This window comes from Vipera berus, assembly GCF_964194415.1.
Source record: "Vipera berus genome assembly, chromosome: 2".
Taxonomy (NCBI): domain Eukaryota; kingdom Metazoa; phylum Chordata; class Lepidosauria; order Squamata; family Viperidae; genus Vipera; species Vipera berus.
Genome location: NC_138203.1, coordinates 283,544,351 through 283,558,387, shown reverse-complemented (window position 1 = coordinate 283,558,387; position 14,037 = coordinate 283,544,351). Strand labels below are relative to the sequence as shown.

At 48.4% G+C, this 14,037-nt stretch overlaps 2 protein-coding genes across 5 annotated transcripts in view; both read left to right on the top strand.

Moving 5' to 3' along the window:
* The window catches only part of LOC308661214 (patr class I histocompatibility antigen, alpha chain E-like), a 30,606-nt gene extending 20,999 nt beyond the window's left edge, over nucleotides 1-9,607 (top strand). For all 4 annotated transcript variants that reach the window (XM_081316097.1, XM_081316096.1, XM_081316094.1 and 1 more), the window contains 5 exons: nucleotides 110-205; nucleotides 1,453-1,485; nucleotides 5,394-5,426; nucleotides 7,618-7,651; nucleotides 7,915-9,607. In XM_081316097.1, the coding sequence (XP_081172223.1) occupies nucleotides 110-205; nucleotides 1,453-1,485; nucleotides 5,394-5,426; nucleotides 7,618-7,637 (182 nt within the window). In that variant the 3' untranslated portion in view covers nucleotides 7,638-7,651; nucleotides 7,915-9,607. The remainder of the gene's footprint in view (nucleotides 1-109; nucleotides 206-1,452; nucleotides 1,486-5,393; nucleotides 5,427-7,617; nucleotides 7,652-7,914) is intronic.
* Nucleotides 1-14,037, top strand: part of LOC308661233 (class I histocompatibility antigen, F10 alpha chain-like) — a 60,700-nt gene that overhangs the window by 10,933 nt on the left and 35,730 nt on the right. The window lies entirely within an intron of this gene.

The following is a 14,037-nucleotide window of genomic DNA, read 5'->3' as shown; positions in this document are numbered from 1 at the left end:
TAGAAGTTTTTAATTTTCGGAATTTCCAGCTTTTGCTATTTTAGGTTTCTTCCCCCAATTGGGATGAGTGAGGTTCTCCTTCAATTATCTGCTTTTTCTCCCAATTCAGAACCAAAATCCACATGGAACTCTATGGGGATCATCATCGGCTGCGTTGTGGCTGGTCTTGTCCTGCACTGTATGATTGTTGTGATCTATGTATTCAGTAAGTATCTTTTTTTCTGGGTGATGGAAGGAAGATGGGAAGATTCCTCCCGAGTCTCTCCCTTTGGAGAGCTTCTTCTGGGCTTCCTCCTCTCCTGTTTTCCCAGCCCTCTTGGGGAGCCTCTGAGATCTCGGCCTCTTGCTGGGACTCCAGTCTCGATTCAGCTTAGTCTGAGGTTGGGACAATCTTTTTTTTAATTGAAAAGTTTTAACATACATTTTATCTTTAACAATCCCCCCTCCCCCTCCCGTACCCATCCCTCCCTACCCCTCCCCCCCCCCGACTTCCCAGAGCTAAGTACAAGGTATAAAAAAAAAACCAATCATAAACATCCATATGCTAACAACCATAAACTCTAAAATCTATCACTCTCTAGCTCATATAGGATAATACAAACACTATTAATATTAAATATATATAGAGAAAAAAAGGAAAAAAAAGAAAAAGAAAAGGAAGACTTATTCAAATGCTACATGAAACTTTTTAGTCCCATATTTGTTCTGGATATACTCAATCCATTTTCTCCACTCCATAATATAACGTTCTTGCGAGTGATCTTTCAAGTAAGCCGAGATCTTTGCCATCTCTGCCAGGTCAGAAACCTTTAAAGTCCATTCTTCTACAGTCGGCAGTTCCTCCTTCTTCCAATATTGACCTATTAAGAGTCTTGCTGCCGTAATTAAATTCAAAATCAGTTTAGTGTCCACAATCGTAGCATCTGTAATTATACCTAACAAAAAAAGTTGCGGACAAAACTTTATCCTTTGCTTGAAAATCTTCTGCATGTTCCACCAAATTTTTATCCAAAAGGCCTTAACCTTTTTACAAGTCCACCATATGTGAAAATATGTTGCATCTTCATCGCCACACCTCCAGCATTTTGGCTGATAATTCGGATACATACTTGCCAGATTGGGACAATCTTGTCTTCTTCTGAGTTGAGAAGAGGCATCCCAGTTCCGTCCCTTTCAAAGGTTTTGGTCAAAGAGTGGCAGAGAAGGATTCCCATGAAAATCTTCCTCCCCTCCCAGCTGCTGCTGCTTCCCCCATTTCCCCCCACCCCTCTCGGAGGCAGCAGGTCTCTCTTGGGGCAAATCAGGAGATACATTTGGTTTTTGAAAATCTTTTTGTCTTTATTAATGAGACAAAGTGACTGCGAATTATCTCCTGGGGTTCTTCCACTTAAGAAGAGTTTGAATGATCTCTGGTGGATTCTTTTGAGCTTTCACTGATTTTTGTCTTTGCAGAGAGGCGTCAAGATGACTACAAAAAAGCACCAAGTGAGTGAATTGTCCTCTTTACATGTAATCTCCAACTTAGAGCAGGAACTGAAGGCATCATCAGTTGAGTGTCTGTGGGTGTGGGTGCGCGCACGCACACACACACACATTTGCATGCTTGCATGCATGCTCTCTTCCTCCTAAGAACCAGGCTGGGGAAGATGGGCCCCCTTTTCATCCCAGCCAGGCTGTTCTTGGAAGTGGGGTCCTCAAGGAGAAACATCTGGGATGAGGAACCCTCAAGAAGATGAGAGGACCCAGCTGGTGGAAGGTCCCTCTGACTGAGAAGCTGCCCTGTTTCCCAAGTGGGCGGGAAGGAAATGTTTGGTGAAATGAGAGTCAGAAGCTCCATAAAATTAGGGATCAAAGGGGGGCATTTTGAGAGAAAAGGAACTTTGTGGGATGCCAACTGGATCTATGGGGTGGGGTTTCCTATCCCCACGACGATTGGGAATGGTAGCAGGAGGCTGCATGGAGGGCCATACCAACATCGGGGATCATGCCCCCGCTGTTTTCAAGCGGTAGCGTGCTCCGACCCTCCGGTTGCTACCCGTTTATCCGGAGGGAGATTGGGTCCCTGAGCTTAGACTGGTGTATTTCAATGCCAGATCCGTGGTGAACAAAGCTCCCCTCGTCCGAGATTTGTTCGAGGAGGAACGCGTGGATCTGGCATGCATTATGGAAACCTGGTTGGGCCCAGAGGGAGGTGTCCCTCTGACTGATCTTTGCCCTCCAGGTTTCTGTGTGCTACACCGGCCGCAGGCTCAGGGTAGGGGCGGGGGTGTGGCGGTGGTTATACGGGAGACCTTATATCCGCGGGAGACCACTGTCGTACAGATTGGTGGGAGTGAGTCGCTCTTCCTGAGGTGTGGCTCTGGGGTTCAGTTGGGCTTGTTGCTGACATACCTGGTGCCCAGCTGTGTTGCAACGGCCCTGCCCGGGCTTCTCGACACCCTTTCAGGGCTGGTGGTTGAATTCCCCAGACTTATGGTTCTGGGTGATTTCAACCTTCCATCCCTGGGCGGGTCATCAGAGTTAGCTCGGGAGTTCATGGCCTCCATGACGGCCATGGACCTGACCCAGATAATTCAGAGTCCGACCCATGGAGGGGGTCACACTCTCGACCTGGTTTTCCTATCTGGGCAGTGGTTTGATGATCTGGGAGGGGGCTCGCCAAATATTGTCCCCCTGTCATGGTCCGATCATCACCTCCTATGGTTGGTCTTCCAATACGCTACCCCTCGCTGCTGGGCTGCAGAGCCGACCAGGTGGTTCCGCCCCAGGCGCCTGATGGATCCAGAACGGTTCCAGACGGTGCTTGGGTCTATACCTATCTCCCTCACTCACAGCCCGGCCGATGCCTTGGTGGAGGCTTGGGAGAGGGCTGCCACCGAGGCACTTGACCATGTTGTACCCTTGCGACCCCTGACCCGGCGCAGATCTCGTTGGCCTCCATGGTTTTCTGTGGAGCTACGGGAGATGAAGTGTCGGAGACGGAGTCTGGAGAGCTGTTAGAGATCCAGCCGATCTGAATCTGACCGATTGCGACTAAGATCTTTTATTAGATCTTATCTCGCGGCGATGAGGACGGCGAGGTCTAATCACTTCGCGGCCCTCATCGCGTCCGCAGATAATCGCCCGGTTAGGGTAACTTGTTCCCTCAATCAGGAGGTGAGGGAGGAGCCCTTACAGGGGCGGGCCGAGGAGTTCAGCCAGCATCTGGCGGAAAAAATTGCTCAGATTCGGGCCGGTTTGGACTCTGACTGGGCAGAGTCTGACGGGGAGGAATCAAGCGGTCTTGAGAGTAGTATTATCTGGACTGAGTTTGATCCTGTGACTCCCGAGGAGGTGGACAGGATTATGGGGAGGCTGAGCTCTACCACCTGTTTATTGGACCCGTGCCCCTCCTGGCTGGTTTATTCAGCTCGGGAGGAGACACGAGACTGGTTCCAGGCAGTGATATCTGCCTCTTTGAGTGAGGGTGTCTTCCCTGCCGCCTTGAAGGAGGTGGTGGTGAGACCCCTTCTCAAGAAGCCTGCCCTCAACCCAGCCATTTTGAATAACTCTCGTCCAGTCTCCAACCTCCGCTTTTTGGCGAAGGTTGTTGAGAGTGTGGTAGCGCATCAGCTTCCTCTGTTCCTGGAGGAAACTGATTATGTGGACCCGTACCAATCGGGTTTCAGGCCCGGGTACAGCACGGAGATGGCATTGGTCGCGCTGATGAATGATCTCTGGCGGGCTCGGGACAGGGGTTGCTCCTCTGTCCTAGACCTTTTAGATCTCTCAGCGGCTTTCGATACCATCGACCATGGTATCCTGCTGAGAGGTCTCAGGGGGTTGGGAGTGGGGGGCACTGTTTTACGGTGGTTCTCCTCCTACCTCCTGGGCCGTTCACAGTCGGTGTTGATGGGAGGGCAGAGGTCCACCCTGAGGCCTCTCGTTTGTGGAGTTCCTCAGGGGTCGGTCCTCTCTCCCCTCCTGTTCAACATCTATATGAAGCCGCTGGGTGAGATCATTCGTGGTTTCGGGGTGGGGTATCATCAGTACGCTGATGATACCCAACTTTTTCTTTCCACCCCGAACCAACTCAGTGATGCCCTCGACGTGATGTCCTGTTGCCTGGAGGCGGTTCGGGTCTGGATGGGGAGAAACAGGCTCCGACTTAATCCTGCCAAGACTGAGTGGCTGTGCATACCGGCATCTCGGGAGAACCAGTTTTGTCCATCATTAACTATGGGGGATGAGGTGTTACCCCCCCCCCCCCGTTGATAGGGCTCGCAACTTGGGCATCCTCCTGGATTCATGGCTCAGTTTAGAAGACCTCATAGGAGCCGTGACCAGGGGGGCTTTTGCCCAGGTTCGCCTGGTGCGCCAGTTGCGACCCTATCTGGACCGAGATGCCCTACGCACAGTCACTCATGCGCTCGTGACCTCCCGTTTAGACTACTGCAACGCTCTCCACATGGGGCTGCCCTTGAGGACCACTCGAAGGCTTCAACTGGTGCAGAATGCGGCCACGCGAGTTGTGATGGGGGCCTCCCAATACTCCCATGTAACACCTCTACTCCGCGAGCTGCATTGGCTTCCGGTTGCCCTTTGGGTGAGATTCACGGTGCTGGTGATGACCTATAAAGCCCTTAATGGCTTGGGTCCGGGTTATCTGAGGGAACACCTGCTGCTGGCATCAAGCTCCCTTCGTCCCGTGCGCTCCCACAGGGAGGGCCTTCTCAGGATACCACCGGTTAAGGAATGCCGGTGGGTTATTCCCAGGGGAAGAGTATTCTCTGTGGGCGCGCCTGCCCTTTGGGATGATTTACCTGTGGAACTCCGGACCACCCCCGATCTGCGTTCATTTCGCCGGGACCTGAAAACCTGGCTTTTCGATCTATCAGGCCTGGACTGAAGGGGTTTTAGCTTTTTAAACATTGTTTTAATTGTTGGGCTTAATTAATTTAATTTATTTTAATTTATATTATCTTTTTTATTGTATTTTATGCTGCCCTGTAAACTGCCCTGAGTCCTTCGGGAATAGGGCGGTATAGAAATTTAATTAAATAAATAAAATAAATAAATCTCCTCTTGGTCTCCCATCACAAGGCTCTCTGAGTAGAAACTGGTTAGCAAAAGAGACTTTGGAGCCATGTGGATCTTTTTAGGTCAGCTCTGCCCTGGGGCTCAGGAATTGCTGAACTATTGCTCTGTGTTGGTATATATACAAATTTTAGGAATTCTTTCCTATGCCTTTGAGCCCAAGCAGTCTGGTTCAAACTCCCTACAGGTATGTGTGTGCCTGTGATTGTGTGTGTGCGAGAGAGGGAGGGAGCTGGAGTCAGGGAGAGCTGAGTTTCTCCATCTGTAAGGCAAGAAAGCGACAGACTCACCCTTTTTTTTATTTCCTTCTTTTCCAGCAAGTGACAGAGGATCCAGCAGTTCCAGCCTGGGTAAGTCGGAGGGCGCTGCTGCTGCTTCGGTCCTTTTGCAAGGCTTTGGGCACCTGGGGAGAGTAAAAGAGGGAGAGGCCCCCAGTTTTTAAAAGCCCCCTCCTCCTCCCCCCATTAATTCACCCTCCCTGTGTTCCCTCTGCGTCTGGTTCTGGTGAAATAATTAAAATAGAGTCAGTTTCTTTGAGTGGTGAGGGCACCAAGTGAGACTAACTGGGAGACGGTGAGTTCTAGTCCCACCTGTAAGGTTTTTCAGCTGAGATCCCAAAGAAATCCCAATGAGACTCTTGAACTGGAGGCCTCTGAACACAGCCTTATTTTCTTTGATGAAAGAATATATCCTGGGCACTCCACTCTCCTTTGGACAGCAGAGAAGATGGAGAGCGGAGAGGAGAGCACGTAATCATTAAAGTTTTTGCTTTTTATAAACCAACAAACATCACGAGGTTGCTGGGCTTCTAAAAAGTTCCTTTGAACCTCCTCATCTATCCAGGCCTTACATTTCTGCATCTCTAAGCTTGAACACACAACAGCATAATAGGCTGGCAATTAGCCCATTCACTTTGTTACTTTGCAGGACAGTAGAGAGCTGTTAGAGGGACGGCGGTGGCTCAGTGGGTTGAACGCTGAGCTTGTTGATCAGATGGTCGGCAGTTTGGCGGGTCAAATCCCAAGTGCCGCGTAGCAGAGTGAGCGCCTGTTACTCGTCCTAGCTTCTGCCAACCTAGCAGTTCGAAAACACGTAAAAATGCAAGTAGAAAAATAGGGACCACTACGGTGGGAAGGTAACAGTGTTCCGTGCGCCTTTGGCATCTAGTCATGCCGGCCACATGACCACGGAGACGTCCTCGGACAAGCGCTGGCTCATCGGCTTTGAAACGGAGATGAGCCCCTAGAGTTGAAAACGACTAGCACATATGTGCGGGGGGACCTTTACCTTTACCTTTAGAGAGCTGTTATACTTTAAAGCCACAGCAGAGGATCGAGAAGGGAAAGATTTACCATCCAAGGAGAGACCAGCGAAGTGTTGCAATTTCTTAGCTAGGCTTTCCCTTGGAACAACACAGTTTAAAGTAACAGAAACATTTTCTTTGGTCAGCACAATTTAGAACACAGTGGAGCACATACAGGAAGCTAGCAAAAATAAATGGAAAATAGCTGTTATACATGAGAGATTGATTATACATAAAAGATGATATTTTGAAAGATTATACTTGGCTTGATCTCTACACACCTTAGGCATGAAAGCCGGCTTGGTGGGGGTGGGGGTGTCACAAAATCCACTTTCCTTGCACTGCTTTGTTCCTGAGGCGGAGAAGGGAAACTCTCCCTGTTGGATTCATGCAGGGGAGGCAGCCCAGAGTCTGCCTGGTGGAGCCTGGCCCCCTTTGGAGCTCTCAATTCTTTGAGAGGAAACAGGGAAACCACCACCGATGCCGTGATCCCCAGTGGTTACAGACTCTTCTGCTGGCATAGCTGAGACCTGGCTGACTCTGGAAGTGTGTGTGGGGGTCCCCTCTCAGAGACCTGCCCAGCTGGGTTTAGGCTTTGGGCCCCACCAAGACCCCAGGGCAGGGCAGGTGGGCTTGCACTAGTCCTCTGAGAATCCCTCTAGGTACTCGAGGGCCTTGATCCCCACGTTTCTGGTTGTGACTCCCCGTTTCTGAATCTGGACTCTGCTGTAGCAGCCTCCCTGCTGCGTGGCCACCGCGCCCCCCTCCTTCAGCCGCTGGGGGCCATCTTGGTGTTGGCAGGGAGTTCCCCAGGCTTCTGGTCCTGGGAGACGTCCATCTGCCCTTCCTGGGTTTGGCCTCGGAAGGGGCCCAGGAGTTCATGGCTGCCACGGGCCTCTCCCAGACCGTCTTGGGCCTGGCTCAGGACAGCGGTCACACTCCGGATATGATCTTCTTGTCGGAGCAACAGCAAAGTGATCTGGTGGGGGAATCTGGTCTTTCAATTTACTGTTTTAAACGTTCTATACGGCATTTTATTCAATTTTACCGGAAGCTGCCTAGAGTCACCTTGGGGAGAGAGATGGGTGACACAGAAGTTGAATAATAAATGAATCAAAAGCCTGATCTCCTCTGAGAGCTTCGTAAAGCTGCAAAGGTTGAATGGCGAAGAGAGAGATTTGTCCTCCTCACAGGGCAAGGAATAGTAGATTCATTCTGTGTCTTTCTCTCCAATGCAGGGAGCAACCAGACCGCTTAGCAGCCCCCTTGCAGGTGAGTGGACATGTGGGGGCTGTATGGGGGGAGAGGGAGGGAGATGAAGGCCTTCAGGTCCCAGGACCAATTGATGGTGAAGATACTTTGGGAAATCCCTCTTCTCTCTCTTCTTCATCTCAAGCATTGGAAGGGAAGGAATTTGGGGGGAGACGTATTGGGGCTCTGAGGAGAGGTCTGCCTGCCCCCCAACTCTGGCACATCTCCGGCTCTGACTCTCGATATAACTAACCCTTGGATGCTTTTCCCCCTCTTCTTTGCAGCGCGATGGAGACTCCCAGCCTAAGGAGGGAGGAAAGAATTGGGAATCAACCTTCTTCTGAATTAGACAGGAGGGTCCCTTCAGGGCCTTCCGGCATTCTGGAACCAGGATATATTTGGAGGTCTTTCATCATGGTTTTTATCACAGTATATCAGTAACCTTTTTTAATTATGATTGAGGAATGGAGGAGAAAAGACTAGTATGTGATACTAATTGTGGAATCAAAAGATTTTAAATTGGCTTTTGTAGACAATAGTTTTTAATAAGTAGTTTGTATAACCCTTCATGGGCTTTTGCTGATTAATCCTAATGGATTGAGATTAGAGGTTAGAGATGAGGTTTCAGAGATGGGTTTATAGGGAATGGGGTGAGGGATAGGATGAAGAGTTTCTTGGTTTTATTTTAAGAGAGATGTGTAAGTTGTTAATTTTCATTAGACTTGTCGGGGATAAAAATGAGGGGTTTCTTTTTCTTTCTTTTTTCCCTTTGTTTTAGTTTTGTAAGTTTAAAAGTTACCTTCGAGGAAACTCTTAGTAAAAGAAGAAATGTACATTCTGAGATGTTTGTCGCTAAAATCGTTGATGCATTTTTTAATTGATGATTGCCCAGTTAATTGAGCATACATTTGATCATTCAAAGTTTGACAGATAATCAGTATAACGAGTGAAACATTCAGACACTGATTTTTTACACACACACACACACACACACACACACACACACACACACACACGTTAAATGTTTGTTAAGCATTCAGAATACACTTGCTTAGTCCCAGACAAATCTTATTTCCTGTTTCAGCCTAGCCCAAGGCCATCTACAGGCAGCAGTGGCAGCTCATATTTGTGTAAATTTCATCGGTCTCCCTTTATTCTTTGTTAGCAAGCCAAAAAATTTTACATACATACATATATATATACACTATATATATATACACACACTATATATATATATATATATATATATATATATATATATATATATATATATATATATATACACAATATATATATACAATACATATATATACATACATATATATATATATATATATATATATGTATGTATGTATGTATGTATGTATGTAAATTTTTTTGGCTTGCTAACAAAGAATAAAGGGAGACCGATGAAATTTACACAAATATGAACTGCCACTGCTGCCTGTATATTTTCTGAGGTTTTCGCGGGTGTTTGTATGTAGATCTTTGGTCATTCGGGTTTTTTCCCATGTAGAATTGGAGGTATCAGGGCAACGTTTCGACAAAATCTCATCCGTCATCCTCAGGCTGGTGACTTCAGCTTCGTTCTTCTGGGAGAAGTGTGTGATAGTGGCTGGTGAAGAAAAAAACAGCCACTATCACACACTTCTCCCAGAAGAACGAAGCTGAAGTCACCAGCCTGAGGATGACGGATGAGATTTCGTCGAAACGTTGCCCTGATACCTCCAATTCTACGTGGGGAAAAACCCGAATGACCAAAGATCGATCTATCTATCTATCTATCTATCTATCTATCTATCTATCTATCTATCTATCTATCTATCTATCTATCTATCTATCTATCATCTATCTATCTACACACACACATACACACACACACATATTGCCATTTATGGATTTTAGAAAAATGGAGCACTTAGATTGTAAGTTTCTCAAAGTGGTTTGCTGAAAATAAATGGTTTTGTTTTCCTCTTACCTGAGTTGCTGCCTGTTTGGAGACGTTGGAAATAGCAAGGAATTTACGCTCCTTGTTCATCAGAGACCCCAATTTCACTTTCAGTGGCAGGAAGGGGAGAGGAACCAAGGCAAAAACTGGAAGGAGCAAGAATTGGGGGGGGTTCCTGTGTGCTCCTTGGGGAGGAGGCAGCCATTTTGTTCCTGGGTCCGGATCTTTCTCCAACATCTCCAGCTGATCTTCCGCAAAATGGCCGTTTGGTCTGGGCTTGGTGGGGGCAGCAACAGAGGCGGTTTTTCCCTCAGATCCACTTTTGCCTCAGGCTGAGGGCCAAGTGGCTGGTCTCTGGGCCTCATCCAGGGGCCCTTTGGGAGACGGGAGCTCAGTGACCGGCCGGAGCCCTCCGGGTCCCCTGGCAGGAGGGCAGCTTCTCCTGCCTCTGAGAGGTCCTCTCTGGGCTCTCCAGGGGCCCAGTAGGAGGCCCTGGCCCAAGAGTGGGGAGACCCCAGATTGATGGGAAAGACGTTCCCCCATATTATACTGGATGCTTTCTGGGTGAGGAGCAGTGTCAAGGATGGGGTCTGTTATCCCCCTCCCTCTGAACTAGCCCTCTTTGAAAGCTTAAAAAGTCAACTTCAAACCATTTTGCAAGAATTCAGTGGATATTTCAGTCTGTTCTACTGATTCAAAAGTTTTAGAAATGTATTGATTAATTAGAATATATGACCAGCCAGCTCCCATAAGCAGCTCTGGTCTGGCGCCAACACAATAAAAAAAATATCAATACAAGAACAAAAGACAGAAATTCTTAGGCCCCGCCTGGCTGAGACTCTCCGGATCTGAAAGATTTTTATATTCTGTTATCTTCTATATTTTTATATTCCTGAGCTGTCAGCTTATCCCCTCCTCTTCCCCGAAGACAGGGCTGAATTTCCACTCTGTACATGCTCAGAGGAAAGGTGACTGCAGAAGAAAGCAGATGATTGAAGCCCCGAAAAGACCGTTGAATGTTTCTCATACTTTGTTCATCACAGGAAATGGGAAATCAACTGAATTTGGCAATCCTAATAAGAAACCAGAAGAGGGATTTATTATTTTAGTCCAAAGATCCCCCAGAAGAAGCGCCAAGGGAGAGAGCGGCCATCTTAGTTTATTGCAAAGACTTTGAAGTTTCCTAAAGATTCGCGGCTTCCCCAGAGAAGAAAATATCTGACAATTTTCCCTAGAAAGACACAACTTTACTTTGAAGATGGGAAAAGAGCCTTTGAGCGTTTCTCTCCAGAGCGAAGATCATTTGGGATGTCATGAGCTAAACACAGAATCACAGGCCTAGAAAGGACCTCAGAGGTCTTCTAGTCCAACCCTCAGATCCAGGCAGGAAATTTTAACACCATTCCAGTCGTAACGGTTCTCCAGTCTATTCTTGAAAACTTCCAGCGAGGGAGCCCTCACAATTCCAGGATGAAAATTATTCCACTGATTAATTGTTCTCACTTTTAGAAAGTTTTTCCTTCTAGGTTGGGTCCCTCTTTAACAAGCCTCCAGCCCTTATTTCTTCTCCTACCCTCTGGGGTTGGAGGCCTTTGAACTCTGCTGCTGGAGAACACTCCTGTGAGTCCCTTGGACTGCAAGGTGATCAAACGGGTCAGTCCTAGAGGAGATCCACCCTGACTGCTCTTTAGAAGGCCAGATCCTGAAGCGGAAACTCAAATACTTTGGCCACCTAATGAGAAGGAAGGACTGGGCTCTCTGTCGCTCCTGGTGTGGGTGGGGGGTCGCTCTGCGGGACAGCTGCCTGGGTGAGTCCCTTTATCTCCCGGTGGGGATCCATCCCATCCCCCCCCTCAAAAAAAACCTCTCCTCCCTCCCAAAGATTATTCCCAGGAAGAGAATCCCGATTCGGTCCTCTTTCGAGTCCGCAACTCCTCTGTCTCCCCCACCCTCTCAGAAGGGACCCCAAAGCGTGGATGAGACTTTTCTGCCTCTTCAACCCCCCACCACCACCAGGAGAGACTTTTCTGGGAACGGGACAAGGGTCGCCCCTCCAGATCTCAGTCAAGTCTACCTGGGCGCCCCCGAACGCGAAAATCTTTCTTTTCCCCAAAGTGGAGGTTGTCGGAAAGCGGCGATTGCACGGGCTCTTTGTTTGCTTCTGGTGCTGGGAGGACCCGGCTCGTTTCTCGACTCGCTTCCGTGGATTGGCAGACAAGGAGGCTGGAGCCCTCGGGTTAAGGCTGTCCTGGGAATGCAGCAGGAGGAGAGTCTGCAGAGAAGCGCTCCTGGAATTGTCTTCCCAAAGATCTGCCTGATTTATTGTCACTTTCCCCTGGATCCCCCCCCCACCCCGTCCTAAACCCCAATATCCCCAGAGGTGTTTTCTACGACAGGCGGGGATTTTTCCACCCCAAATCCTCCTCCTTCCATTTCAGGAGCCCCCAGCACGGGAGAGTTTGCAGAATCAAAAAGATTTAAAGTTTACTCTTATTCCTTAGTAACCGGATAGGTGGTCTTGGGGTGTCCCTCGTTGTTCCCCAGAGAAACTCTCAAGGCAGCAGCTTTTCCAAAGGCATTTCCAAAACTCTCCGGATCTGAAGGATCAGATAGTCTGGGCTGGAGGCGGAAGGAGAGAAGCCCCCCTGGATGGACGGAGAGCCTGAACTGAAGGGCTTGCTTGGACACAGACAGGCCCAAACTGACCAGCCCTTCCTGACCTGAGGAGGATTTGTGATTGTGAGGACGCCCAACCTGCGTTGCATTCACACGTTTCTCCTCTCAGGCAGATTCAGACTCCCTCACTGCTCAGCCCCAGGAGGGGAAGAAGCGGGTTCTGGATCACGGAGGGTCCGATCCTTCTCCTTCTGTCGGACAAAAGCTCTGATCCCTTTGAAATCTCCCCAGAGCAGGAAGTGGATCTGGGGATCCCTCTCCCCAAAAGCTCTGAGAAGCCGCTGGGATTGTGGGGAGGAGGAGGCCGAGGCCTTTGCCTTGGGAGACTGGGAAGGACTGGGAGACCATACTGGAGGGACTGGGCAGTGGGTGTACAGGTAGTCCTCGACTTACAGCAATTCATTTAGTGAACGTTCAAAGTTACGTCATTGAAAAAAAGTGACTTATCACCATTTTAAGCCCTTATGACCATTTTCACGTGACCAGGATTTGGATGCTTGGCCACTCACTGGTTCATATTTATGACGGTTGCAGTGGTCCCGTTTTGTGACCTTCTGACAAGCAAAGTCAATGGAGAAGCCAGATTCACTTAACAACGGGGTTATTAATTTAACAACTGCAACGATTCGCTTAACAACTGTGGCAAAAAATTTCGTAAAATGGAGCAAAGCTCACTTAGCAAATGTCTCACTTAGCAGCAAAAATTGTGGGCTCGGTTATGGTCGTACGTCGAGGACTGCCTGTATTTATTTCTCTGGGGGGCTTTGGAGGTCCTGCCCTTTTCCACACAGACCCAGTTCTGCCCAAATAAGTCCCGTGAAGGATCCTGAAAATGATATTTACACTCTTCGGTGCCCCGGAAGAATTTCTGACCTGAAGAGATTTCAGAATGGAGACCAAGAAGGGGCCTTGGGGATTTTTCAGCTTAATTGATTTCCCAGCAGCATTTTATTCATTTTACTTTTCTTTTAATTTTTTAACACATTTACAAGCTGTTGTTTTTCTGTCCTTGCGCAGCCCCAGAGTCTCTTCCGTGTTTGTATTTTGACAATGAAAACTAAACGGTGACTTAATGTGATTTTCTTTTGTCCTTGTTACTGACGTTTAGCATAGTTTTATGTCTTGTAAATTTAGTCTCTCCTCCAATCCAAGGAAGGGCTGAAAAAGCTTTGAGGCTGCTCAGTTGGGAGTTTGCATGATAGAAACTGAAATAATGTTGTATGTTTATCTTTGGTTCCCCAGAGGGGCTTTAAAGGTGACAGGACCCTCCCTACAGAGGCTAATTTTGGGGGAGAGGACCCCAGCAAAGCCCCACCCACTGCGCCCAATATGGGAATTGGCAACAGGAACCCCCCAAGCAGCCTCAGTGGGGGGTGGGGCCAGGGTGGAGAGACCCCAGGGGTTTCTTCCGGGTGAGCGGAATTCTGGGAATTGAAGTCCAAATGGCTGAGTCTGATTAACTCTAATTTAGGCTTTTCTGTTGAGACCCACTGATCATGTGAAGAGTTGGGTTGCCACGATCAACTCTCTCCCAAGTGTTGGAAGGAAAAGTCTTCATCGTGGTTCAGTCCAAGCCGGGCATAAACAACATGGCGACCGCTTTAGGAAGAAGGTTGACAGTTTATGGGAGAGGGGAGCCAGACAGGAAGATGGGTGGCAGAAAAGAAGGGCTGACCACGTGTAGGGAGTAGGTTTTTATACCCTCTGGATCCTTTTGTTTGGAGTTGCTTCCTGTAATGTATGTTGTTAGGCATATGGTGTTAGCCTACAATGTTGGGTTGAA